Below are 27,821 nucleotides of genomic sequence, written 5' to 3'. Positions count from 1 at the left end.
AGAGTGGATGTAATGCAACATTTGACATTCCTCTTTGGGAAATAAGTCCACCAATAATATTACAACTGCACACAATGGATATTAATACATAGATGTCTTTATTACACAATTTGATTGACAGTCATTCATATTTTAACACCATTGGAATATACAGTTAAGGGGTAGGGTCACTCAGGAGTCCACCAAAAGCATGGAGCATTTAGATCAACCAGAATGTGCTGTTGACAGAAAAAGAAAAACAGTGTAAACATTTTGGCCACAAGGTGTATAGGATTTTATTCGGATAACAAAACTTAATGCTCCTTTAAGTCTCCACAAATACAACTACCACAAACATATTCAATGGATCTTGTGCACAGGTGTTGCGCAAAGTACTACATTTACTCGTCTAGACATCTTCAGAGGAGAATTGACTGGCCAAGATTTGTCTACTGAAACAAATCATGTGCTTATGAGGAGGACCCCCACTAACTTTTCAGCAATGACAGGGCTTAAAGAGGGCTTGCCACGGTCTGATTTCACTCTACATGCCGTATTTCAGACACACAGACATGCATCAAGTCATGTTTGGACATTGTTTTGTCATTAGTAGCACCACTAAATTCAGGGTTCCTACACATTCTCCATTTCAAAATTCCATACTTTTTCCATACTGAAAGTATTGTAAATCAGCTATGGTCATTTACCCAGTTGGATCTCGTGTGTGTCTTTGTCTGTATGTAGAGTGTCCTGTGTCTTATCAGAATTCACTGAGAGCCTGGCTCGGGACCTTTTGCTTATCACTAGGTGTGAAACGTCAACGTTTGTAAAAACAGAGGCCAGGGGCCTATTGCACAAAACTAGGATAAGGGATTAAGCCGGGATATCTTGGTTATCCTGGCTCAATTTATCCGTGATCCAGTTGCACAAAAGCGGGATAGGGGGCAGCAGGATATATTATGGTATAAATCATCATGCCGATTTATTCTGTGGAGCTAGCCTGCTCCAGACCAGGCTAAGTTCCAGGATCTATTTAATCTCATCCCTTATCTCAGTCAGCAGTCACCACAAACGGAAACCAATAGTTATTCCACTGCCCACTACACATTTTTATCACATATAACTAGACCCACTGTCATTATTTAAACGTTTGTGATCATTAATTAACTTTGACATATCGCCATTCCCGACCTGTCATGCGACAATGTGACGTCACGGGAACCATTTCGCGCGTGGTGGTCGCAGCACTAGTTGCAATATTCTCCTAAACAGAGGTGTTGCTGTTTGTGGCTGTTGTGAAAAAGCTATCGCTACCTACTTCACACCGTAGAAGAAGCAATGAAGCCGCTGTAGTTATGTCTAGTTGCCATGGTGAATCAGTGAATCTGTGATCGGTGGCGGGGTCTATTTGAGGGAGCCGTGAGCGCGCACTTATCCAGGATAGGTTTCGCCTGGCTTGATGAATCCGTGTCTGCTCATCCTGGCTTGCTCGTTGTGCAACCAATTAAGCCTGTACGCTCTTGTTTTGGATTCATTGAACGCAGCTCAGTAACTTATCCCGGATGTCTTAAAGCGATGGTTCGGAGTAATTTCACCCTAGGGTCCTTTGCACCATGACCCTGATAGCAATACATTTATGGTTAAAATGGATAATAATTTAACTTCAAGACTACTTTTAGTTAGCCATGTAACCCTTCATGGTTTTAAACAAAGACACCATCCCCTCCCCCAATGGAATGCTAATGTGCTGGTTAGTTACACAGGACAAAGGATATTACCTTGATATAATGTATCCATGTGTCATGAAATGTAAATGTATTCATGTTTGGTATCATTCTGATAGTCTCAGTACAAGGATTGTAATGATTTGATTGTGAGAATGTTTGGAACATTCTATAAGTGATATTTCTGATATATATGATATCTCTCCTCATGCTATTCTGATAAGAATTGATAGGTGTGAAGTGGGTGTGAGTAGGTGTGTCTGATGCCAACTGGAGAACCAATCATGTGGGATTGTTCTTGGCGCCATTTTGTTCTTTGTTTAAAGCATTTAAAAGTAACTAAACTGAAATGAGATTTAGATTTCTAGACTTGGACTAAGGATGTAGCTGAGGAGAGGAGGAGTTGGCTACAGGCCAACCTAGGCCTTTCAGGCCTGGGCTAGGCCTACATAGACCATAGACCTTTTTGTACTGCTTGTAATAGAATAAACTTGATTCCTGAGTTTTTCCTGAAGTTCACCAGTCTAAGATTAATATTAAGTAATTATTCACCACAATTACTTTCAACCCCGAGCCAAACACCCTCCCAGAACCTTTTTTTCCCTTGGTTGAACCCTGGTCGAGTAGCGCTGTCAGAAACTAATGACGTTCTGCTGTCGTAATGGAACCAACTTTTATCTCGTAAATTACCCCACTAATAATGCCCTGAATGGTACGAAACTTCTACAGTAGTACAACTATGACCTTTAGTCCAATAACGAGGCATTAGAAAGTTTGTAAGTGCACCAGGAGTTTTAATGAGTTTATTTAAATAACACTTGCCTCTGCATCTGCTACTATACCGCTGCGTCGACGTTTCTTCCGTGATTTGGGAAAAGCCCGTAAAAGTCCTGGCAGGAAGCATGCATAAGGATGTAGATCCAGGAATGCACTAATATTTTGTTCGTAGTCCAGTTTGCAACAATTATTAGTTAACACTAAGTTGTAAACACTTCGGAAAAAAAAATTAAAAACTGGATATACCAAAAAACAATGTAATCGCTTCCTGCCAGGACTTTTATGGGCTTTTCCCAAATCACGGAAGAAACGTCAACGCAGCGGTATAGTAGCAGATGCAGAGGCAAGTGTTATTTAAATAAACTCCTTAAAACTCCTGGTGCACTTACTCCGGAGTTATAACAACCTAGGGTCTATTTACGGAAGATAACATGTTCAAATTTACATTTGAGAGCAAAATTACATTAATTGGTGTAGTTTTGAGCAAAACTGCTGTTGGTTGCATTTGCAATGAATGGCTTATATAGTGAAAGCACATGAGGGCAAGCTAGCACATCAGAAAACAAATGCTATTTTACAATGCTAAAAATAATATTTTGAGCATTGTAAAATAGCATTTGTTTTTTAGCATTTTGTTTTTTGATGTATTGTTTGATGTAGTTTCAAAGTTTACAATACTTTGGTTTGTCTGTAGGGACCATCATCACACTACCACAAAAGTGCAATTACATTTTGAGCATTGTCAGTGGTATAAAATATTGTTTATTTTTTGATGTGAGAGCTTGCCCCCAGAGCTTCCACTATAAGCCATTACAAAAAAAACGGTCTTGCTCAAAACTCCACCAATTAATGTAATTTTGCTCTTAAACGAAAGTTTGAACTAGTTAATTACCAAAAATAGACCATAGGTTGTTTTTAGTCCGGAGTATCCCTATTGGATATTAAATCTGTAGACTCTTCTTTGAATTTCCCCTTGGGGATCAATAAAGTATCTATCTATCTATCTATCTATCTATCTCTATCTATCATAGCAGCTCTGTATTCATATAGCAGGCTAAAACTTCAGACTATATAAGTGAAGAGAACTGCAAGTAAAACTAAACAAGAAAACAAAACATTCTCATGACATGACTGCACCAAGGGAGGGACTCCAGAGACAGCATTGAAACCAGGTGCTATATGTGTTTTGCTGCTGACTAAGGTCTTAGTAATACATACAAGTATTGCGGATTGTGCCTACTAAAGTTAAACATGGTAAGTGACGTGTCAATTTTAATACTCCTGTCCAGCCAGCTTTAGCTGACCAGTAGAGGATACATCCAACCCAAGGCGGTGTGTATGGTCAGTTACAAATGGTGGCTAATTGCATACTTACATTTGTAGGACATGTCATTCAATTCCCTGGCTGGCTTTGTACTCCTGCACATCTATGCTGTGCTGACTGAAAAGCTGGAACAGAGAGAGAGAGAGGGGAAAAGTAAAGTCAGTTTTCCATCACCATCTGTGGTAGTAGTGATGCAGTTAAGAGTTTGAACTGGGTGCTGGGCCAAAACAAAAGTAGTAACAATTAAAGGCACAAGTTCATCCATGGTTCTGCATCACTACTATAAAGAAAAGTCTGCACACCGATTAGCTTGGGAGTGATTGGTGTGCAGACTTTTCTTTATAGTAGTGATGCAATTACCATGGATGAACTGTGCCTTTAATTGTGGCCATGAAACACATTGTTCATGATCAGTGTATCATTACCAAGCCCCATAGGATGCCAGAGCTTGCAAAAGCAAGTCCCACGCGAACCCAGTTGGGATTTGCTGTGTCCTGTTTAGAGGAAGTGAAGGCAGATCTAGTAACAGCTGCAAAAGAAAGTTCAGAATTATTTTCAGTTCATTTTTATTTTTTCCAACATGTCACAGTGTTGTCTTGTCTCTCAGATGAGCAAGGTATCGTTTGCCTGAAGTAGAACCTATGCTGTTTGATTTAGCCAAATGTCCCTCCGTGTGGATACAATCCATTACTTGCAGACGTATCGCTACATCACACACAAATGAGTTTACCAGCAAAACAACCAAATTGTTGCAAGGTCAGAGAGGCAAGCAGCAAGCCAGTAACCAAACAACCAAACAAACAAAAAAAGAAAACTTCCCGGGAGAAGCACCAGCATTTGCTGAACTATTTTAGCCCTCCTGGATAATCAACTGGCATTTAGTTAGAAAGGAAAGGTGGATTTAGCTACCTGCTAACTAACGTTTGCACACAATTTGTTGTCTTTACAACAAGACTTACTAACGTTAACCAGCATCTTATTTGTGCTAGCGAGCTAGCTAGGTAGCTACTAGCTATATTCATCATCATTTATCAATGAACCTAAGAGTCCAGCAAACAGTGGTTCTTTAAACATAGTAAAAGAGCAAATGTATTGTTATATTCAGTCTACAAATTATTAAATATTAAGTCACTGTTTCACGTTGGAAGAGATTTGTTGGGCAACAACTAAGTTAAGGTTAGCCAGCTGTCAGTGCTAAGCAAAGGTCAATCCCGAGGACAACTTCAAGATTGGCAGCAGTCTATGTTATTCATTTACGAGGTACTTTGCTGTTAACATAAAAAAATCCCATCAAAATAAATATATTAACTTACTCCTGGTGACTGTTGCCGTTCGAAGTAATAGCCGATTCAAAGACATGTCCACACTTTACAAGGAGTCAGCCTAGCAAAGATGCGTTGCTCGATTCTCCTGCAATCCACTCCACATACTGGTAACTGACAACTAATAGAACTCAGAGCAACCGATTGGGAATAAGGCGTTCATATAATTATTCTTTTATTTTGTAATACTCCCGCTGTTTATACACACTCCTGTAATGTAATGATTGATGTAACAGTCCCTGTCATCCATACGGTGTATCTTAATTTCTCGTCACAGTTTGATATAACAACCATTCATTCTCCAGAACATAGCCTAAAAAATAAATTTCCCCATCAGAATTGTATAACAGAGGGGTAAAAATAAAGTTTCCGTTCTAGGCTAATGACAGGTAAACTTTTAACAGGTAAATTATTATTACTGAAGTTGTACTGATGAGCATCACCCCTTAACCTGTAACAGGCTAGTTATCCAATTCAGCCTCATGACTGAGTGCATTACCACAGAGTGCATAGGTACCGTGAAAATAAATGAAAATGGACTAACTATTTGACACACTGGGGTTTTTGATAAGGGATTATTTGTAGTTAGAAATGCTCTGGTTTTGGTTAGAGATCTCGCCACGCATGCGCATAGAGAACCCTGACCCGGAGGAGAAGGTGAGCAGACATCTTGGATCTGAAGGGGGCCTGCTGTCACCACGTGAGGCATAGGAGCCTGAGTAAGGGAGATACTAGTCCGTGTCCTGGACCCAAGGAACAGCCCGAAAGGGAATACATAATTGGGTTTTTACGATCTTGATTGATGTTTTGATTCACAGACTGCAGTGCTGTGGCAAGCAATATCTGAACAATGCCCTCGATCACCCTGCCGCCTAAAGAGAACGCTCTCTTTAAGAGAATATTGGTGAGTGGTTCACAAACTAATGTTAGCCGTGGTTCGATGGTAGCAAGCTAGGTTGGTTAGCTGCATGTGTCAATCGCTATTTTGGGTTCTCTGGTCAGATAACTTACCTAGCTATCTACATTTTCTGACCGGTCAATGTGCGATGCTCCTTGCACCCCACCGCCCTAAACATTGATTAAGCGAGCGCTACTGATATCTAAATAGGTAACGTTAGCTAGCAAACCACCCCTACACACAATTGTGCTGGTTGACACTTCGGTGTATTTAACGCTAGCTTGCTAGTGGTAAATGTCAAGCTAACCAGCGTTAAGTTGATCAAGACTTAAATGGTCCGGCGTCTTTCATCACATTCCCAATTACTAAGTTGTTCTGCTGAATTAACGTTAACTATCAGTGTGTCGAGGACCAGATTGGCCTCTGCGAGCAGCCGTAAACTATTGCAAACTTTACATGGACATTACTACATATCACATCACCTAACGTTAGAACAAAGTGGAATTCAGCGATAATACAGTTGTCTCCTAACTAGTGCACGAGCTAAGCTTTTTTACTTAGCTAATGGAAGGTGTTGGCCGGTTGTTAAGATTTGAGACATTTGCCATTTTTTAAGTTGGCAAATTGTCATGCATTTATCTGTGATGTAAGTTAGAAACTGGAAGTGAGCTAACGCTAACGTAGTGTGTGTGACCTTATGAAGGTATGGATATCCTGCTGTTCTTGTTAATGCCTTGTGAGTTGCCGGTTTTTGCTGTCACTCGGGGAGAGCATTAAGTTAACCTGACAACGGATGTTTGCCTGATAAACTGTATCGACCATCCACTAGTACCACCCGCTGGTTTGTAACGGGTGAAGTGTTGCTTATCATGAATAACTTCGTAACGTTACTCTGAAGTGATAATGGCTGTAGATGCATATCTTCAACACTGTTGGGCCCACTTTACCTACCTATCAAATGATTGTAAATGCAGAGTGTCTAGAAAGTCTGCTGTCTGGAAAAAGTCACCTGCCTGGGAACTTTGGCTGATGTTGGAGATTCACACATCACATTTCAGTTCAACTACTAGTAAATAATGTAATAGTAGTACGCATAAAGTTTTGTGGTTTATTTTAGGCCTCTATTATTGAAGTACATGTATTGTGCCTTATCAGCAGACCATGTGACCTTTAATTATTATCTGACCAAAGTTATTCCAGGGATGTATTTGTGCCAAGCCAACTGGATAAACTTGTGCAGTTCTTATCTTGACACTTGCCTGGCCAGAGGTGTATTGCAGTCTTGTGCTGGACACACTGGTTAATGCCATACTGGCGAAGATCGCACTATGCACTTACTATTCCAAGGGGCATTCCTGCACATTAGTGTTGTGGGCAGAGTTGGCAGGCTCTGTATTGGATACCCATGCTGTCAACACTTGGTCTCTATCCAGTATTTGAGCATTGTATATAGCTTGAACATTGATAAGCATCTGAAGCACTACATGTTACTATTTTGTGATGTCTGGGGACAAAATGAAAATTAAAAATACAAGCACTTCTCTTTCACTCTCCCCCTCTGCCTGCACTGTTCTTTGATCACATTACACACTGATGATATTGACGCCCGACACCACTACAAGTGCTCTGAATTCATCTCTCATACAAATATAGACCGAAGTGCTTTTCCACATGACCTGTGTCTGGTGAATGCCAGCTTTATGCACAAGCCACCTGCATGTCTTCTGTTGTCGTAAATTAAGGTTTTTTTAAACATGAGAGAGTTTTTTGTGTGTGAGAGCGGGAGATTTCTGCTGAAATACTACAAGCACATAGTCATACACAGTATGATTTTGTCAGCTAGGCTGTGGATACCACACTGATCAGCTATTTTATTTTTTATTATTATCATGTTATTATTTTTATTATTTTGTACTACGGACTGTACAAAATCCCCCTTGATTGTGTTAATGTGAATTGTATGCACTTATTGTCACGACATGAAAAAGAAAAATTTCTCATCATGGTTGTGTCTTCATTGCAGAGATGCTACGAGCACAAGCAGTACAGGAACGGCCTCAAATTCTGCAAACAGATCTTATCCAATCCCAAATTTGCAGAGCATGGAGGTAGGGGCTAAAAGTTCAATTCCCTAGCCAAAACCTGTCCTGTCTGACATCTTGCCTACTCTTTTGTTAAAATAAAACATCTCTCTGTTTTTCTGTCTGTCTGTCTGTCGGTCTGTCTGGTGCTTCCTTGCTCCTTCTCCTCTGTCCATTCGCTCGCCCAGAGACCCTAGCAATGAAGGGGCTGACCCTCAATTGTTTGGGAAAGAAGGAGGAAGCCTATGACCTCGTCAGACGAGGCCTTCGCAATGACCTGAAGAGCCATGTGTGTATCCTTCACCACTTCGACCTGTCGTTTTAGACCTGCATGAATTCTCTGGTAGTGAGCAAGAGCAAGGGATGGAGGGAAGGTGGGGTGGAGGGAAGAAGGGAGGAAGGGAGGGAAAGGTAGTTAAAGAGAATTCAAGAAAAGGACATGAAGTAGAATGTGAGTGACTATTGGTAAGATGTCTTTTTCTGTTTCTCTATGTCTGTGGACTTCAGTGATATTTTTTTCCACACTGGTCCTGCGTGCCATTGTTTCTCATCTCTGTGTGCCACCATACTAGAAGAACTAGAGTTATACATGCAATTCCACTGCTATCAAGTTGCTCTCCATATATTATCTTAGAAGTTGAGAGCAAATGTTCTATAAGAGAGATGCCTACTAGAACCAGCAGTAAGGGCTTGAGCTGTGGGCAGGCTCTGGGACGTGGATGTGGTGTTTTTGTTCCCTTGACGACTGTGTCCCAGGCTGGCATGTGTACGGCCTGCTCCAGCGCTCGGACAAGAAGTATGACGAGGCAATCAAGTGCTACAGGAATGCCCTCAAGTGGGACAAAGACAACCTGCAGATCCTCCGAGACTTGTCACTGCTGCAGATCCAAATGAGAGACCTGGAGGGTTACAGGGTAAGAGAAAGAGAGAGAGAGAGAGAGTGTGAGTGAGTGCGTGCGTGTGAGTGTGAGCGTGTTAAATCCTCAGAGACTCATTCTCCAGGTGAGCGTATGTGTGATGTACCCTCCTGATGTCTGAGCAAGAAACAGTAAGGGTGTACTATGTGAGTGTAGATACAGGTTTCCCTGGCATCCTCTTTGACATGCCGATTGTGTGTGTGTGTGTGTGTGTGTGTGTGCGGTGTGGGGGTTGTCGTAGGAGACACGGTACCAGCTGCTGCAGCTGCGGCCGGCCCAGAGGGCCTCGTGGATCGGCTACGCCATCGCCTACCACCTGCTGGAGGACTACGAGATGGCCTCCAGGATCGTGGAGGAGTTCCGCAAGACGCAGCAGGTATGCCAGTCCTACTCACTCACACTCTCACAGAAAACACACACACGCGTTATGCATATAAACACATTCTCTCTCTCTCTCACTCACACACACACACACACACACACACACACACACACACACACACACACACACAGTCAGTCACACTCACACTGGCAGACAACCAGAGACCAACTAAAAATAGAAACATATACATGCACTGAAATAATATCCTGTCTATCAGACACACATACACAGGCAAACTTTGAAACACATCTGTACGCGCACGCACAGACACATGCATTTGCACTGCAACAGCCATTCACCTTAGAGAAACTTAGATTGATGTGGGCCTAGAGCTAGTATCCTATACCAACCAATCACATGCGCCCTGGCTCAGTATGCCTGTAAGCCACTCATTCACTATGGCCCTCACTGTGTTTTACTGTAAGACACTCACAGACATCCTGTCATTTTGCTGTCTGATAGGAGAAAGATGGTGTCCATCTTGAGCTGTGTCCATGTTTATAATTTGCAATATTTGTGTGTCTGTGTGTGTGTTTTGCAGACCTCGCCTGATAAGGTGGATTATGAGTACAGTGAGCTGCTGCTCTACCAGAACCAGGTCCTTAGAGAGGCGGGTCTCTTCAAAGAGGCTCTGGATCACCTCAGTACCTATGAGAAACAGATCTGTGACAAACTGGCCGTGGAAGAGTCCAGAGGTGTGTATTTCTGAGTGTGTGTGTGTGTGTGTATGTGGGGGGGGGGGGGGGATTGTTGTGTCAGCTCTTATTTATTTCCGCATGCTGTAGTTTCAGTTGTTTAATGTGTGGGTCTGTGACCACAGGGGAGCTGCTGCTGAAGCTGGCCCGGCCAGAGGAGGCGTCCGAGGTTTACCACCGGCTACAAGAAAGAAACCCGGAGAACTGGAGCTACTACCAGGGCCTGGAGAAAGCACTGAATCCTGGTACACACACACTTGCATTCAAATTGCTCATACTTTAATATGCACAGCTTTACACTTGCATGCCAGTGCATTCACAATCGGATGCAGACTTGTGTATAGTTTCTTCTGTATAGATTATGTCTTTGTTCACCTCGCTGTAGCACTCATAAGACTTACTGTGTGTGTGTGTGTGTGTGTGTGTGTGTGTGTGTGTGTGTGTGTGTGTGTGTGTGTGTGTGTGTGTGTGTGTGTGTGTGTGTGTGTGTGTGTGTGTGTGTGTGTGTGTGTGTGTGTGTGTGTGTGTGTGTGTGTGTGTGTCTTTCCATAGCGAACACAGAAGACAAGCTGAAGATTTATGAGGACGCGTGGGTGAAATACCCTAAAGGCCTGGTACCCAGGAGACTGCCACTCAGCTTCCTGACAGGTTTGGGTGTGTGTTTTCACTAATAGAAGTTGCTGTTCTGTGTGTGTGTGTCTATCTGTTTTATCATTCATATAATTCTGTGTTTGTGTGTGTGTTTTGTGTCTTTAGCAATCATTGAAAATATGGGCTTAGATTGTCATTTACATATTTGTCAGCAGGTGTGTGTGTGTGTGTGTGTGAGAGTCTTTATAATGTGATTTTGTAATTGAGTGTGTTTGTTCCTCAGGGGAGAAGTTCCTTGAGTGCCTGGACAAATACCTCCGCATAAACTTCAGCAAGGGCTGCCCCCCTGTCTTCACCACACTCAAATCCCTCTACCACGATAAAGACAAGGTGAGGAGAACACACACACACACACACACACACACACACACACACACACACACACACACACACACACACGGACAGAGGATGAACTGCAGTGATCCAGGACAGAGATTGGCCATTTCTTTCATTCAACGGGCTTCATGTTTTTTGTCTCCCTCTCAGGTGTCAGTCATTCAGGAGTTGGTAGTGGGCTACGAGACCTCTTTAAAGAGCTGCCGAATGTTCAGCCAGAACGGTGAGTGTTCAGTGTCGGTGTTTATATCTTGCATGTTTTTTGTCTGTGTGTGTATGTGTGAGTGCTGCTTCTTCTTATCTCTTTGTGTAGTCATAGGGTGAGTGCATTTATTTGTGCATGTGTTTTTATTTGTAAATAGTGTGCGTGCGTGTGTACGTGTATTAATAGTATTTGTCATGTGTCCGTGATAGATAACGGCCGAGAGGAGCCCCCGACCACCCTGTTGTGGGTCCAGTTTTTCCTGGCACAGCACTATGACTACATTGGCCAGCCTGGGCCAGCCCTGGACTACATCAACGCCGCCATCGACAGCACACCCACACTCATCGAGCTCTTCGTTATCAAGGCAAAAATATACAAGGTAGCAGATTTGCATCAACCACCACACACACAAGGGCAAACTCCTTCTGTCTCAGTTTGCTCCAAGATATAGAACACAATTCATAACTACTTAAAACATATGGTCTGTAGGTTTCTGTGGTTTGTGTGCATATCTGATGACAATTGTGTGAGTTTGTTTGTTTGTTTGTTTGTTTGTTTGTTTGTTTGTTTGTTTGTTTGCACTTGCATTGTCACATATTCTGTGTCTAGTTATTTTGTTTTCGTTTGTTTACATTGTTTACATCTCTCCCTCTCTCTTCCCCCTTGTTCTCAGCATGCTGGTAACATCCATGAGGCGGCCCGCTGGATGGACGAGGCTCAGGCTCTGGACACAGCTGACCGCTTCATCAACTCCAAATGTGCCAAGTACATGCTGAAGGCCGGCATGGTCAAAGAGGCCGAGGAGATGTGCTCCAAGTTCACACGGGTGGGTGTGTGTGTGTGTGTGTGTGTGTGTGTGTGTGTGTGTATCTGGTTTGGTGAATGAGTGTGTACTCTCTTTAAGCCAGTGTCCTTAAGAGAGTGTGAGCTCCTTGTGGGAGCTCTTCAACATGTTGCTGATGTGGTTATGTGTGCAGCATTTATATGTGTTTGTGTTTAAGAGAGAGAAAGTTTTTGTTTAAAGGCTTACATTGAAGTGTTAGATCATGTTTATATGTGTGAGCCTGAATTAACTGTGTGTGTGTGTGTGTGTGTGTGTGTGTGTGTGTGTGTGTGTGTGTGTGTGTGTGTGTGTGTGTGTGTGTGTGTGTGTGTGTGTGTGTGTTCATATTCATATTCCTTCATCCCACAGGAAGGCACATCGGCGGTGGAGAACCTGAATGAGATGCAGTGCATGTGGTTTCAGACAGAGTGTGCGTTCGCCTACCAGAGCATGAACAAGTACGGCGACGCGCTGAAGAAATGCCATGAGATTGAGAGAGTGAGTCTGACCTCCCTCACACACACACACACAACACACCACACAGTGGCCACAAACACTTGGCATCCTGGGACAATAAAGCTCCCCTACAGAAACAACACGGTTTCTTTGTGAGCGTTTGGCAGAAGGACAAGTGCGTGGAGTCCTGGGCACAGATACCTGTTTTGGCCATCTGGTGTGCTGTTATATTGGGATTGTGAGGCAGCACATTAAAACTGCAGTGGTAGGAGAAAGTGGTGCATTCTTAGGATACTGCAGCTGCACAGTGGATGTTGTGTGGAAAGAGGCTGCCTGTTTGTTTGTTTGTTTGTCAGCACAATTCCATATCATGAGAATGTGAGTAGTGCAAAAATAGTGAGCAAAATGTGACCGGCCGCCATATGGAGGCAGACAGTCTGTTTAGCTTAGGTTGGGAAAATATCTCAAATATCAGTTATCTTACTTGATTTCTTCTATACCTCACTTTCTCTTTTTTCCCCTCTCTCTCTCTCTCTCTCCTTCCCTCCCACCCCCCCATTTCTTTCCATTTCAGCACTTTGTGGAGATCACAGACGACCAGTTTGACTTCCACACGTACTGCATGCGTAAGATGACGCTGCGCTCGTATGTGGAGTTGCTCAAACTGGAGGACGTGCTGCGCATGCACCCCTTCTACTTCAAGGCCGCCCGCACCGCCATCAACATCTACCTCAGTCTCCACGACAACCCGCTCGCAGATGACAACAAGGAATCCCAAACCGAGACAGGTACTAGGGAAACGTTCCGTATACACGTACTGTACATAGATAGATAGATAGATGGATAGATACTTTATTGATCCCCATGAAGATCACAAGCAGTATAGTGTATGGAGATGAACGCTTAAAGATAGTTGGTCTATAGAAGTAAATAGACAGTTAAATAAGCACATCAATACAAGAAGTGCAGCCTTTCAGTGATCAACAGGTCAGCCTTGTGCTGTTGTATTAATGTGTGTGTGTGTGTGTGTGTGTATGCAGGGAACCTGACGGACAAGGAGCTGAAGAAGCTTCGAAACAAGCAGAGGAGGGCACAGAAGAAGGCCCAGCTGGAGGAGGAGAAGAAGAACGCTGAGAAGGAGAAACAGCTGAAGAACCAGAAGAAGAAGAAAGAGGAAGACGATGAGGAGATCGGCGGCCCCAAAGAGGAACTCATACCCGACAAACTGGTCAAGGTCTGTGTCTCTGTCTGTCTGTCTGTCTGTCTCTGTCTGTCTGTCTGTCTGTCTGTAAGAGAGTAGGTTTGTGTGGATGCTTTAATATGTTACAGCTTGTTGTACTGAGGTGTGTCTATGTCAAAGTAGACCGATTACTTAGCCTTAAGTTGAAGTTGTGCCAGTGTTTGGGGGGATGTAATCGTGTTTCGTCTTGATGTGAGAGGGAGAAAACCTGCTTTCCTGAGAGAACATGTCTGTGACTGTGTGTGGTTGTACCTGCTCACTTGTGGTTGTACCTGCTCACTTACCTGCTGCTCCCTCTGCAGACGGAGAGTCCTTTAGAGGAGGCGGTGAAGTTCCTCACCCCCCTGAAGAACCTGGTGAAGGACAAGATCGAGACCCACCTGCTGGCCTTCGAGATCTACTTCAGGAAAGGTGAGTAGGAGACCCCCCACCCGATCACGCAGTGGAATTTTAATTTGAGTTTTTTTTCTTTTTTTTCTTGGTCACATTATACACATAACTGTAACATGCAACTACACCAATATCAAAACGTACTTCTATAAATTCAGTTATTTAATACTAGGGATGCAGCGATATGGAATTTTAGTAGCGATAACGATAACCAATATTTATTGGTTTGTTGTGGCCAATACCGATACGATAACTGATAATATTAGTCTTGCAGTCCAGCAGTACAGCAGTCAACAAAATAACAGTAGTCTAGGCATATGTGCGGCTCCTTTAAAGTGAACGTGACGTCAGTGAGTTGAGTGGCCAGCGACAGTGTGTGAATCGTTTTCATATCTATGGAATAAATGCTCAATGCAGATAAACGGCTAGAAGGGGAAAAAGCTAGTGACCAAAACCAAGTTTGTGAGGGAAATTTGTATAGTTTTAACAGCGTGTAATTGAATAAAGCTACAACTCCTCGGACTGTATCATGTCAAAATTCTGTTATCGGAACAATAACAATATTAGAAATAAACATTCTTAAAAAATAATTATCTCGCTTTCTCCCTCTCCCTTTGTCTGTTGTGTTTGTAGAAAAGTACCTGCTAATGCTGCAGTCTGTGAAGAGGGCTTTCTCCATGGACCCTGATGACCCGTGGCTTCACCAGTGCCTGGTCCGCTTCTTCAAAGGAGGTACAACACTGCTTCCTCCATCAACATCCATAGATCAGTACACATGATCATAATATTAGTACCAAGCCCTTCTGTAGTTATTGTTCCTCTCAAAAGTGTTCAGATGTTGAAAATGCAGTTGAGTATTATTGAAGTGGCTGAATGGACACTACCATTCAAACCATAAATGGAAAAGTTGATTTGGTGTCATTTCATTGGCCCAAAATGTAATCATTGTCTTCCTCATTGTGACTGATTTATTGTTAAAGGTGTGATTTGTAGGATTGTTACCGAACGTTCTGTAGGCCAAAATCAAAACACTGGTGAACGTTCTCAAGACTACCAGACGCGAGCCTCTTCTGGGTTGCCAGATGTAATGAAGACTTGGCTAACGTTAGTTGACCTGCAGCTGCTTTAACGTTTCTCCAACCATGACCCAGCTACACATTACGGAAACAGTGAAAACAAAAAATACCTCTCTAACCAACGTAACATATTTAGCTGAAGTTAGCGATGCAGATGAAGTTTAGCCTAGGCTACCTGTTGTGGAGAAATATGGCCAGTTCTGCGTCAGACTTGATATTCTTCGTTTGACGAAGACGTCACCATCTCAGGAAGCTCCTCCGATGTCCACTTAATTTGTTTCTTGTTTTAATTTTGGAAATTTGCCTGCCTCTCGTAGGCGTTCATGACTACAACTGACAGCTGTTGACAGTTGGCCTTTGCTAATTTGGCAACCCAAATAGGAGGACGCGCTAGCCCATTATTAATACGCTATTCTAGAATTAATCGTTCAAAACATAAACGAAAGTTTCAAGAGATCCTGCCCCGTAACTCATTTTTTTAATGTGTTTTACGGGGTTTTACGGGTTAGAGTAATGTTGTCAAATAAGCCATTACTTCAATTCATCGTGTTTCCTTACTCTCTGACAACATATGGTGATCATTTTTGGAATGATTACCGTTTATTTTCCATTATTTCCTACATACTGGACCTTTAACTTCTACTCCATGTTCTGCGTTCTCAGTGTCCAGCAGCAAGGACCTGCCCGACGCAGTCAAGACGGTTCTGAATAAAGAGACAGGCAGGCTGTTCGGAGAGCACGACCCCCAGAGCTATAACAAGAACTTCCTGAGCAAACACAACCACTCGATACCACACCGGGTGGCAGGTAAGCATACACACACATGGCATAAGCACACAGCATACACACACACACACACACACACACACATGGTTAAGGCTTTTCTCAGAGAAAGGTTTTCTATGTTTTTATTTAGCAATGAGATTGAGACTCATGAGATGAGTATCAATGAGATTGGGAATTAGATTTAATGTATTTCATCGGGAATACACTAAATGTGTCAGTGTCAGATGACAGACTATGATGACAGATGATAGAATTTTTGGCTCATATCCCGACCAAATACTCCCTCCCACACAACATGTCAGAACAGCACTCATCAAATGCTGTTGCTTACCCGTCCTCAGTTAGAGATGCAAAAATCTAAAATGGCGCATTGGTGAGCTCTGTGTTTGCTATTCTCCAGCTGCTAAGATGATGGTGTACCTGGACCCGTCGTCAGAGAAGATGGCTGTGGAGTTAGCCACCTGTCTGGATGAGTCGCTCAGCGGCAGGAGCATCCAGGTACTGAATGGACCACCAGCCTATCTCCTCTCCTGAGCTTTGAAATAGTCATGAAACAATGTGGGTATTGTATTTCCTATGAAATCTTTGCTAATATGTGTGTCTCTGTCTGTCTGTCTGTCTGTCTGTGTTGTGTCTCAGATCTGCACTGAGGTGCTTCAGGCGCTGCGGGACGGCGGTCTTGGCTCGGAGCAGCAGAAGACGCTGGAGTCGTACCGGGCGTCCTGTCACCAATTCTACCCCTACGCCCTGGCCTTCATGCCCCCCGGTCACCACGACAACACCACCCTCACTGCCAACGGTGACCTGTCATCAGGTGACCACGATGACATGTCCAGCGACATCTGAGCGCGGACGCAAGCAGTGGGCGAAAGACGAGGGCTCGTGGAGGGCGGCCATGTTTCTTTTCCCTCGAGCGTCAACAAACCCCACGAGACCACGGCGCGCTTTGCTCCCCCACACCGCTGAGCCCGAGAGAGCCCTTTCGCCGTGGCAACAGAAAGAAAGAAAGAGAGGGGGAGGGAGAAAAAGGAGAGGGGAAAAAAAAGGAAATCACACATTTTACCCAATGTTTTTTTTTTTCATCTTGCTGATGACTACTCTTAAACTGAAAAATAAACAGTGTATTTAGAGAAAGAGAGAGTGAAAGAGCGCTGCTGGGAGCGGGCAAAGATGGTGGTGATGAACTTTGACGTTACACCACCTCGTCCTGACCTGTGCATCTGCTTCTCATGTTTTAAAAAAATAATAATAATTTATATATAAAAAATATATAATAAATAAAAAATGTTTAAACTGGGAAAATACTGTTGTAACAACAAAAAGTTATGGTTGACAATTTTTTTTTTCTTTTTTATTTGCTTGGATAGTGTGTGTCAAACCTGACAACGACTAGATGGATCTGTTGAAACGAGATCATTTGTTTCTCGTGGGAAACATCACAAAGATGCACTCATGGTCCTTGAGCACAAAGACGTTTTGGAGAATAGCCACTAGGGGGCAAAACGATACAGGTCCTTATGGCTTCATGAACAGTTCAGGCCAAAAACACGACTGATAATCAAAAAGAGATATCAAAAAATGTTACCTGAAATGCAGCATGAGTAAAAAACCTTTTGTTCTTCTTTTAAGTCTTTCTTTCTTTTGGGTTTTCTTTTGTTATGTGAATGTACAACAAGGAATTACAAAAGGTCTAAGGAACCGGTATTGCCATAGCAACCAGAGTTTTTGAATTATGTTTGGGATTTTCTTTCTTTGCTTATTTCTTTTCTCATATTTTGGAGAGATTTTCATCCCATGTAAGCTTTATTACACTGTTTCTGATTTTTTTTCTCCCTTTTTTACCGTTTTGAAGCAGGTGTCTGTTATCAGCACCTCAGTCAGAACAAAAGGCAACATGCCCCATCTGCCCGACACTCTCAAAACAGAGATATGAATGAATAAAAATGGAGTGGAATTCAAGTACAAAACATCTCATTCACCAGTTCTTCACGTTTCACTACAAAAGGCCTTAAGCCACGAAAGCCATCTGAACGGCATTTGGGTCTCTCATTTGTTATAAGCTAAACTTCTTTCTTCAAAAAGACTACATATATATTTAAGCCCAGTGATTGAAAATTGCATTTCATGTTAAAACACAAAATTATTTCCACCAAGACAATCTGCAGTGTGACACAATCAAGTTCTGAAGCATAATCTCAGCCGGACGTCCATTCCAGGGGGGCAGTTATAACCTCATTATAGAATGGGAATGCAAAGGCAGGTTTGAACCAGAAGTTTGAGTTTCACAAGCTGTTGAGTTCAGTTTGTACGTGTTTGGGAGGGTGTGAATGCACATTGTCACTGAATAGTATCCTAGCACTGGCAAACAATGGATTGGATGTCTCCTTCCGGCAAAGAAATATGTTTTTGTAGTAGGAAATTAGCCTGGAAGCCAGGCTGAATGTATACAGGCCCACAAAATTTGAGGTCAGGAAATTCACATTCTGAATAGAATTGAGTATGGCTACTAGCCTAGAAATCTAGACGCACCCTAGCGGCAGCAAATTACATTTTAATGTGGGTCTGGCTCATCAGGCTATATGGCTACATCAGGCTAGTAGGAAATATCAATCTGAAGAATCTTGGTCAGCAGTCTTTGTTAGACAATAACAAGTTGCTCTTCAAGAAGTTCAAAGGGCTGGAGAGAAATTATATTTAAAACTGGAGACAATTTTATGATGTCACTTGGCGTTTATTCACCCAAGTGAGCTGTGGAAGGAGGCAAGTCCCTACATTCTGAATCACCAGAAGTAAAAGCATCTTGGCCACTGTCCAGCAACTACAGTTTGGACTGCAGGGCCCCACCTGCATCTGTGTCCACTCTCTGGTGCAGGCTCTGGGAGGACAAGAAGGTGTGGTCCAGGTTCAGGTATGTGGTGAGGAACTCTGGGAAATCGCTTTTCTGGATCACCTCCAGAAACATGGCGGTCGCCGTGTCCAGCCTTTGCTGATCCCTGTGCACAAGTGGGTGGGCTAGGTTAAGGTTAGGTTGTTACGGAGTATAAAAATCATTGTGTTTGTCCAAATGCAAATGACCTCTCCACAGGAGTAAAAAATATAATCAAATGATTTAGGAATTTAAATGTTATTTTACAGGACCCTCCTGTAAATATATACTAATGCCTCTGTGATTATGGTTTAATTAGTCTGATGGTACTGATACTGTTTATGAGTAACAGAGCATAGTGGTACCTCACTGTCCTGCAGTGGATGGCCTCCTTTAAGTGACCCATTATCTCTCGGATGAGATTTTGCACCAGTGCACGTGTCACTGTGGTCCCATCATCCTCTAGTTTCACCTGGTGGCGGATCCATTGCCAAACCTGAGCACAGTGAGAACAGAGCTGACAGGAGCTTCACCTGAAGAACATCACCTTGAGCAAGGTATGAGATTTGTGACGCACTCACCTGGGATCTGGAGATCTCAGCTGTGGCCGAGTCCTCCACCTGGCCCTTGTAAAAGAAGTGTCCCCGACCTGAGAAAAGACAGGTGACATTGGGTTATTATGCAAAACTAATTGTCTGATTTCCTGAGGAGAAAAACAACAAATATCTATATGTTTATTATTACACACTTTCTATTTGTTGCAAAATGTATCATAGTAGCTCACCAGTCAGCCAGGCCTCAATGAATAGGATTCCTACTGCAATGTTGTGCTTGAGTCCAAACAGAGTCACTCCCCCCTGTGGACAAAGTCCATATACTACACAGATCAGTGACATCGAAAACATGGAAAAATGACCTTACAACTCTGTATTATATGTGGATCAATGCAGATAGAGAACAGATGTTTAGGAACAGAAAGTAGAGACGCAGCTGACCGCTGGCATGATGAGGAGATCTTCTGGGGTCACCTTGAGGTCACTTCGCAACTCATTCAACTGATTCTCTCCCTTAGTATGAGCCTGGAACAGCTAAAAGTGGTAGAGAGCAGAGATAGAATGAAAATCAACAGAGTATCTAAGAGAGATGGGGGTGTGAGTTTAATGGCAGGATTTACTTTTTGGGGAACAATAGACAATCAAAGTTGAAAATGTCGAAAGGATTACCTTTTGCATTGGTTTAATCAAGTCCATGTCATACACCATGAAGCCATCAACTCCAGCTTTTATTTCAAGTAACTTCAACCTGTGCCATTTTGGCAAAAAATGGAATGTAAAAAATGTGTAAATAAATGCATTCGAGTTAACTATTGCAGAATCTGTATCAAACTTATGAAAACAGCTCAGAAATGGCATGGCTGGAAAAAGTGGCAAGCTTGAGAGAACAAACATCCTGCTGCATGTGCCTGCAGCTGTAAAGGTCCTACAAGTGATTCAGATACAAAGGGCTGAACAACAGAATAGCAGAGGCACTCAAATACATATTATTATACTTAACCTTTATTTATTCTATTACTAATATTGTTTTATGTGGGATATATGACTTTAAGCCGTTAATTTTATTAACAGATGTCATAGTTCTGTCATAGCCCTGTTCTGGCATGGATCAACATCCCATTAGGGCCAGACCAGTCCAGTTGTCAGATGCTATGTGGAGGACAAATGTTACAGCTATGCAGATACAGTAGTTGGGATTTACTTTGGATCTCACTTCCAAAGCCCCTACCTGGTGACAGTCTGGAGGACTGTGCCGTAGAGGGCGCTATCTTTGTCAGTGGGCAGCAGCAGGGCAGCCATGCCCCCCGTGGCCAGGGCGCCTCGCCGATGGCAGGTCTGGACCAGCAGGTCCATGTAACTCCTCAGGAAGCGCTTCTCCATGTTTACATACTTGCTACGGTCAGGGAGCAGAAATTCGGGCCTTTGACCTGGAAGGAGAAAAAGAAGAGACTGAACAAGCTGAGGAACTGAATAGAATATTTGATTTTATACACATGTAAATATTTTACTGTGTTTTTGCAATGGGTGGTTAGACATTAAACAGAAATGCAAAGATCTTCAGATCTGACAACTAAGGCAACAAGGCAGCAATGCACACACACCCCAATCACAACATGATCTACCGATGTCTATCGAAATGACTTCCATATTACATCATCATATTTCATCATGGATATAAATGTGGCATGTTTATAATGTTCTGAACTTTTTTGTCAAGTGAAACTCTTGTGTTGAGTCATTTTTTGTCAGAGCAATGTTGTGACTTATTTACCAAACTTGTTGACAAACGAGGCCGAGTAATCCCAGATGCCGCAGTTGAGGCCGGCAGAGTGCTCCCTGAGCTCATAAAGGATCTCCTCCATCTCAAAGGAGGCCAGCACGCTCTCTATCAGCACTGTGGCTTTGACACTGCCCACGGGAAGGCCAAGCTTAGGAGGGCAAAACACATACACAACTCATTCCCATTTATGCACACACGACACACAGGTACTTTGTTCCTTCTCTGTAGACTATTGGGGTTTTTTCCCCCCTATTGAACTGCACGATTCTTTGTCATCACTGCTGAAACTGACTTTGTCCAGTTTAACAAAAAACTCTGCAGGGGAAAGAGATGTATGCTCAAACCTTATGTTCAGTCCAGGTAAATATCTCATTCCATAGCCTTGCCTCCAAATAGCTCTCGACCTACAAAGTAAAGATTGAGGTGTTGAGGTGTCAACCTTGACAAGGACAACAAGGAGGCGGACAAAAGAGTAAGTCTGAAAAAGAAGTGTGTTTCTGTGTGTGTGTGTGTTTGTGTTTGTGTGTGTGTGTGTGTGCGTGTGTGTGTGTGTGTGTGTGTGTGTGTGTGTGTGTGTGTGTGTGTGTGTGTGTGTGTGTGTACTTGTTTAATTTCACTCACTTTGGATAGGTAGAAAAACGGACCGCTCTGATTCTGAAACAGCAGGCTTCCATTATGGAACATCAGCAGACCAAAGTCAAACAGTGGGCCAGGAACCTCCTTACCATTTACCTATACACACATACAAAGTTATCCATCAGTACTGAATATGTAAACAGAAGTAAACAGATAGGGCCATAGAATGTCCCCACCCTATACCAATCCTATAGCAACAGTGAAAATATATCCTGTAGCAGAAGTCAATGTGTGTTCATTGTTTTTGTGAAAATTTAAATATTTCTCAATTTGATTATGATGTAGCTGAGAAATACCATCATGCAATGCTCCACCATGTTCCAAGCTCGAGGTCGGAGCATCAGAATTGGGGCATGGGATATGGCTGGGGCATCTGAGACACAGGAAATAAAACATCAATTGAATATCTTTGACTAATTGCACCTAGTAATAACAAGTGTGAATTTGTATAATAGGGCTGCTCTCAACTCACTGTTAAACTGGTGGTGCACAGCCTGGTATACGTTGTAAATCCCCTTAATTTGATTGTAGTATGTTGGACAATTGCCATCATCAAAATCGACCTATTAGACAAGAACACAATAATTCAAATCCAGTGACGGAAAACAACCTATTTCAAAACTATATTTCATTTTAGAAAATAACAGCTAACTACTGTTACACAAAGATGATAATATGTTTCAGTTACTAATCTTTGTCTGTCCATCTCTATACCTGAATACCCTGGGCAGGGGACCGCAGAGCCTGGAGGAAGCGATCCGTGTCACAGGGTGCGAGGTCACCGATGTCCACATGCCTGCACCGCAGTCTGGCTGGAACCGGGCTGACCCTCCAGTCTGGGTCGTCCCGGATGTGGGCTGTAGCCGCACTGAACCCAGGGAGATCTCCAGTCAGGTCCAACTGTGCTTTCCGGAGGGTTCTAAGTTTTAAGATCTGGCAGAGAAAAGAGACCTACATGGTGAGGATTTTTCTTTTTTTAAACAAAGGCCATGCTTTGTTTATAAGTGAATAGCTGTTTTTAAATATGCCCAGAGTTGTTCTGAAGTTCCAGCTTAGTTTCCCCAGAAATTCTCCTATCCAGGTAGCCAAGCATGCTTAACTTGCCATTTATAGGCTATAAATCAATTTGATAAGCTGGATTTGACTGCTGGCTTTATGTCACTCAATTCTGTCAAAATGCAACATTCAAAACAAAAGACTAAGCTACATTATGTTTTACTCTTTTCTGAGATTAATGACCACATTTTTTTCAATGAATAATAATGTTCTTCCGGTTATGCTATACTATGCCCAAGTACCTGAAAATCAGAAAATGTTAGTATAATTGCTGGGTTGGTCTTTACCTTGTCGACTTCATACTGGAAAGCAGAGGTCAGCTCAGCCAGGAAGGTCAGGGCGTCCCCGGTGAAGAGAGTCCGGTGTTGGAGCTCCAGCTCTGGGGGAGGTGGCTCCAGCTCAACCTCTGCTGCTGCCTGTGGAGCTCATGGACACAGTGAGGACTAGGATCAGAGGGTCAGCCAGAGACTTTGCAAATAAATATATATTTATTCAGTAAAACACAAACTTATACAGTTTGGCAAGGAGTGCTGCTATAAAACAGGGTGCTTCCACACTGCTTTTTAGTTTAGGGATCCTAAAAGTTTAGTTATGTAACTAAAACATCAGGCACCTCAAAGACTAGTCTGTTTTGAATGTATAAGTTACTCAGTTTTGTGTTTTACTATGTGAACAATTTAGACAGAGTTAAGCAATGCCATATCAAAACAAAAGCCACCGATTTCACTTAGGCTATACATTATGAAATCATCAAACAGGCAATTATGGAAAGATAAAGCCCAATAACCTATGTAAAAACTTCTGGACCTAAGATCACACCAAAAATAATGTCTAAAAAATAATTAAATTAGCAGCAGGGTACCCTACTCACAGGCATCTTTGCAGGATTCTCTTTCCGTTTGTTATGTTGGACTTTGGCTTAAGCCTGCCTTTTGACCGGTTTGTTTGTCTTGTCCAAGGTTTGGACAAAAATACCTTCTGAGTATTCCCCATAGCATGATTTCATTCCTGGCACTATGCTGTCTTTGGGAATTGTATAGTCTACAAAATAGACCATGTTATTTATGGGCTTACTTGGTTTAGATTCAGAAACCACGTTTATATTGTGTGACTAAGCGGATTTTTAAGACTAGAGATATGTTTTACCTTAGCTCACCATAATATAACGGCCACCAGGCCAGCTAGGTAGAAAAATTACGTCAGTGGAGACCACTTTCTAACCACTGCTCAAATCAGCTGATACAGGGCCGGACCAGTCGGACTCTAGTTTTATCATAAACTCTCGCGATAAAGCCACATTCTCTACGTGGCTTCAGACATAAACAGGGGCAGAGTCCCTTGGAATGCATCAGCAAAATGAAGGATCAAGCAAATCAGGGCCAGTAACTGTACATATCTCAGAGTTGGAGCTCAGCAACTGTTGATATTATGCATTTCACGAAGCCCTAAATTATGTGTACGTATCTCAAGTCAGTCATTTGAATATTTGTTGCATGTTTAGATAGCTAAACCAGTTGTTAAGCTAAGGTTAGCCAGCAAGCTTGCAAAGCTTTGAGGGCATAGCCAGCTAGCAGGGTCCTAGTTAATTGACGTTAGTTATTCAGTGTTGGTTGGTTACACCTGCATTTGGGGACATGATGGCAGATGTTGAATCCTCTCTTGAAATTACCTCATCGCTGGGGTCTCTCCCTCCTCCCCGAACGCGGATCTTCAAGATCATCGTAATCGGAGACTCGGGGGTTGGAAAGACTTGCCTCACCTACCGCTTCTGTGCGGGTAAGTTCCCGGAGAAAACCGAAGCAACCATTGGAGTGGATTTTCGGGAGAAACTTATTGAGATCGACGGCGAAAAAATCAAGGTGGGTGTTGGCAGATGTTACATTAAACTACATATTTCAAAACTCTGAAGCATTGCCTAAGTCCTCTGATCTTTGCTAGCTCAGTGATTCGAGTAAACATGTTAGATGTAATGTAGCTTAACCAGATGTTGTGTGGGAAAATGTAGATTAAACTTGAGAAAAGTGGGAAAATGGGAAAAGTGTTTTAAACACCCACTCCTAGTGTTAAACCAAAACCACACAAACATAACATCATTACCGTGTTTGTTTATTTTGGTGGATGACGTAAGTGTGTGGGTTGCATCTTTCAGATTAGATTAGAAATTATTGGTAAGAAATAGATATTGGACTGAATGTTAGATAAATATTGAGGAATTTAGCATTTCACATCTTGTATTTTCCCTTGTAATACACATGTCCTTTGTCTTGTCTTAATGCGTTTGTCTGTCCTCCTCTTGTCTCTTGCAGGTGCAGCTGTGGGACACTGCTGGTCAGGAGCGCTTCAGAAAGAGCATGGTCCAGCACTACTACAGGAACGTCCATGCTGTCGTCTTCGTCTACGACATCACCAACGCTGCCAGCTTCCGGAGTCTTCCGGCGTGGATTGAGGAGTGCAAGCAGCACTCGCTGGGCCAGGAGGTGCCGCGCATCCTGGTGGGCAACAAGTGTGACCTTCGCCACGCCACCCAGGTGGGCATCGAGGCGGCGCAGCAGTTTGCCGACTCACACTCTATGCCGCTGTTCGAAACGTCCGCCAAGAACCCGAACCACGCCGATGGCGGTGGCGGCAATAGCTACAGCAGCAACAGTGACCACGTGGAGGCCATCTTCATGACTGTGGCGCACAAGCTCAAGTCTCAGAAGCCCCTGGTGCTGAGCCAGCCGCCCGGAGCAGCGAACACGGTGGCACTCCAGGGTCGGAGAGAGGAGGAGGAGAAAGGGGGGTGGAACTGCAACAGCTGCTGAGGAACAGAGAAGAGAAAAAGAAAAAATGGTCAACGAAGAGAGAGAAGAACAAAGAAGGAGAGGAGAGGAGGGGAGGGGTTATTTGGCAGATGGTGGGGAGGGATTGAATGGGTTTACAAAAGAAGTGGGTTTGCTTCTTCTCATAATGGTCAGTACAGGAAGATGCTGTGGATATTTGATTTGAATAGCTTGCCTGTTTAAAGCATATCACACTTTTTGGAGATTGCCCCCACCAGGTAACATACGTTAATCGAGTATGAAAGCCATCAGTCGGCTTTGGTTTACACACACACACACACACACACACACACACATTCACTCACAAACACCATATTGAACTTCCTGTCATGAAAGGAAGACATCTGTAAAGGGAAAAGACTATTTTGCATTGACACGCCTCATCAGTGATCAGGAAATGGCCTCTAAAGCAGGTCAGGAGCCGCCATCTCAGTCTCTTGGTCTTCATTTACATGAACTGTAGGATGTCCCCACCCCCTCTCTGAGGGATGTTGTCTGTGTGCCTGTGTAGTCGTTCACATGTTCCTGAGGCCAACTGTGCATTTGGACATTGTCCCATCTAGTGGTTGCCTCCAACACTTCACAGCAAAAAGCTAAATTTAGTATTTTGTAACAGCAGATGTACTGGCAGTTGTTGACAGTTGCAACAACAACAAAAACATGTGTATGTGTATGTACTGTAGATCTCAGTACTACGGAGGTAGTAGTCATATCTCACACCAGTAACGTGTCTCAGACTTGGTCATGTGTCTTTTAAAACTGTATAGCTATAGCGAGCTGTGTAAAGGGACAAAACAATTACATGTTTAATGCTCTTAGCAACGTGAAAAGGAAAAATATAACCAACCAGAAAACATACCTCTTGTGCTACACAGCTTTCATGCACGTCGGACTGTCAGGATTATCAGGGCTATTACTCGCCTGTAGTCTATCCCTCCCACATTTACTCCCTCACTCTGTGTGTGTGTGTGTGCACAATAACTGTTTGCCTTCCCCTAATGATCGAATACACCATAGCTTGCATGTTGGATATTAAGAAACAGGCGTTCTTGCTAACCCTTCAGCAACTTCAGTGTACTGCGTCACAGCAGGTTCTGTGGCAAGTTAGTCAGTGACGTGTAAATACTATCCTTTTGTTTGTTTAATTCCAAGCAAACTTCTACAACTGTGCAAAAGCAGGCTGGTGTATTTGTGTGTGCTGTGATACTATAGACCACATTTTGGGATTTCAAACCGAGGAAAATGTAAATCTACTGCCACCATGCAAATAAAATGGCAGCAAGCCTATACCATAACTTAAGTTCAAAATGTAAACATTTAAGTACACCTGACATTTATTTGTACACTTCTTTTTGGGTTGGATGCTTAGAACAACAATACTGTAAAGTATTTGCAGAGCTTTATCATAGATATCCTCATTGTATTTCAATTGAAAGTGTCCTTTTTTATTTCCTATTTCCGATATGCCTTTTATTTTAGGTTGCCTTATGAGTTTGCTCACCAGTTTTACCTCAGTTTTGTAAACCTAGGTTAAATTACTTTTAATTGACCACACCAGGATGTTTCTTGGCAGGTTATGTGGATCTCCTTGGGCAGTCGGCACAGTTATGTATGTGAAGATTCAATCCCAAACTCCTACTGAGGCTGACGCTGAACAACATGTCACTCCAACATGACAGTGAGACAGAAACCAAAGCCCAATGTAACAGCAATTGGAAAAGATGGCATCTCACGGCTAGGGGAGAGTGGGGACTGACATGTTCATAGGTCTGAGCTCAAAATAGAAAGGGAATGACTTTACTGCAATGGTTTACTACTATGTGTGTGATGACATTTCTGTAACCTTGCAATAAATTAACTAAAGCATTTCAGTAATTTATTATTAAGTGTTTTTTTTTAAATACAGTATATGTACAGTATATGCACATATTCACCATCATGCTGGGTTACTGTTCTGTTATAGTTTTTCTTAGTCGCTTTGGTGCATTTCTCAAATCATCATTAATATTTGCACAACAGTTAGTGCATTCTCAAAACAATTTGAG

General features: G+C 42.8%; 4 protein-coding genes across 5 annotated transcripts; 2 read left to right on the top strand and 2 right to left on the bottom strand.

Moving 5' to 3' along the window:
• Positions 1–79: 79 nt before the first annotated feature.
• On the bottom strand, positions 80–5,246 carry ndufc1 (NADH:ubiquinone oxidoreductase subunit C1). Its single transcript, XM_076292090.1, has 4 exons — positions 5,118–5,246; positions 4,230–4,333; positions 3,856–3,929; positions 80–218 (listed from the first exon to the last, which is right to left on the bottom strand). The coding sequence occupies exons 1-3, from the start codon at positions 5,161–5,163 to the stop codon at positions 3,870–3,872; spliced, it is 210 nt and encodes a 69-aa protein (XP_076148205.1). The 5' UTR covers positions 5,164–5,246; the 3' UTR covers positions 80–218; positions 3,856–3,869.
• A 526-nt stretch (positions 5,247–5,772) lies between these two features.
• On the top strand, positions 5,773–18,021 carry naa15a (N-alpha-acetyltransferase 15, NatA auxiliary subunit a). 2 transcript variants are annotated; one of them, XM_076292088.1, is made up of 21 exons: positions 5,773–5,845; positions 5,945–6,030; positions 8,048–8,132; positions 8,294–8,398; positions 8,862–9,019; positions 9,264–9,398; positions 9,946–10,099; positions 10,225–10,344; positions 10,652–10,753; positions 10,974–11,080; positions 11,237–11,309; positions 11,501–11,670; positions 11,965–12,117; positions 12,484–12,612; positions 13,145–13,358; positions 13,611–13,804; positions 14,113–14,221; positions 14,834–14,932; positions 15,940–16,083; positions 16,463–16,560; positions 16,702–18,021. In XM_076292088.1, the coding sequence occupies exons 2-21, from the start codon at positions 5,977–5,979 to the stop codon at positions 16,906–16,908; spliced, it is 2,610 nt and encodes an 869-aa protein (XP_076148203.1). In that variant the 5' UTR covers positions 5,773–5,845; positions 5,945–5,976; the 3' UTR covers positions 16,909–18,021. The 2 variants fall into 2 exon arrangements, with proteins under 2 accessions (XP_076148203.1, XP_076148204.1); XM_076292089.1 differs by having other exon boundaries at positions 5,810–6,030; positions 10,652–10,747.
• Positions 18,022–18,880: 859 nt separating this feature from the next.
• On the bottom strand, positions 18,881–23,831 carry ugl (ureidoglycolate lyase). Its single transcript, XM_076292726.1, has 15 exons — positions 23,826–23,831; positions 23,242–23,370; positions 22,613–22,831; positions 22,371–22,461; positions 22,195–22,271; positions 21,884–21,994; positions 21,607–21,666; positions 21,254–21,410; positions 20,711–20,909; positions 20,152–20,230; positions 19,924–20,016; positions 19,713–19,785; positions 19,510–19,577; positions 19,294–19,424; positions 18,881–19,055 (listed from the first exon to the last, which is right to left on the bottom strand). The coding sequence occupies exons 1-15, from the start codon at positions 23,829–23,831 to the stop codon at positions 18,881–18,883; spliced, it is 1,668 nt and encodes a 555-aa protein (XP_076148841.1).
• A 448-nt stretch (positions 23,832–24,279) lies between these two features.
• rab33ba (RAB33B, member RAS oncogene family a) lies at positions 24,280–27,651 on the top strand. Its single transcript, XM_076292087.1, has 2 exons — positions 24,280–24,813; positions 25,261–27,651. Exons 1-2 carry the CDS (start codon positions 24,589–24,591, stop codon positions 25,756–25,758), a joined length of 723 nt encoding a protein of 240 aa, XP_076148202.1. The 5' UTR covers positions 24,280–24,588; the 3' UTR covers positions 25,759–27,651.
• The last annotated feature ends 170 nt before the right edge of the window (positions 27,652–27,821 follow it).

This window comes from Alosa pseudoharengus, unplaced genomic scaffold (assembly GCF_046254945.1).
Source record: "Alosa pseudoharengus isolate Yale_2024_CS ecotype anadromous, Long Island Sound unplaced genomic scaffold, YU_APseudo_1.1 YU_APseudo_1.1_scf_19, whole genome shotgun sequence".
Classification (NCBI taxonomy): domain Eukaryota; kingdom Metazoa; phylum Chordata; class Actinopteri; order Clupeiformes; family Clupeidae; genus Alosa; species Alosa pseudoharengus.
This window is presented reverse-complemented; position numbering and strand designations above follow the sequence as displayed.

Bases quoted from the DNA above. Each gene is read 5' to 3' on its own strand.
- ndufc1 (XM_076292090.1), bottom strand. From the start codon at position 5,163: ATGTCTTTGAATCGGCTATTACTTCGAACGGCAACAGTCACCAGGA. The intron at 4,334-5,117 runs GTAAGTTAATAT...TTTCTTTTGCAG, and splicing joins AACGGCAACAGTCACCAGGA to CTGTTACTAGATCTGCCTTC. The intron at 3,930-4,229 runs GTAATGATACAC...TCTCTGTTCCAG, and splicing joins CTGGCATCCTATGGGGCTTG to CTTTTCAGTCAGCACAGCAT.
- naa15a (XM_076292088.1), top strand. From the start codon at position 5,977: ATGCCCTCGATCACCCTGCCGCCTAAAGAGAACGCTCTCTTTAAGAGA. The intron at 8,133-8,293 runs GTAGGGGCTAAA...TCGCTCGCCCAG, and splicing joins CAAATTTGCAGAGCATGGAG to AGACCCTAGCAATGAAGGGG. The intron at 12,613-13,144 runs GTGAGTCTGACC...TTTCCATTTCAG, and splicing joins AATGCCATGAGATTGAGAGA to CACTTTGTGGAGATCACAGA.
- ugl (XM_076292726.1), bottom strand. The intron at 21,995-22,194 runs GTATTTCTCAGC...ATGTGTGTATAG, and splicing joins TGGTGGAGCATTGCATGATG to GTAAATGGTAAGGAGGTTCC. The intron at 20,231-20,710 runs GTAGGGGCTTTG...AAAATGGCACAG, and splicing joins GTCCTCCAGACTGTCACCAG to GTTGAAGTTACTTGAAATAA.
- rab33ba (XM_076292087.1), top strand. From the start codon at position 24,589: ATGATGGCAGATGTTGAATCCTCTCTTGAAATTACCTCATCGCTGGGG. The intron at 24,814-25,260 runs GTGGGTGTTGGC...TGTCTCTTGCAG, and splicing joins TCGACGGCGAAAAAATCAAG to GTGCAGCTGTGGGACACTGC.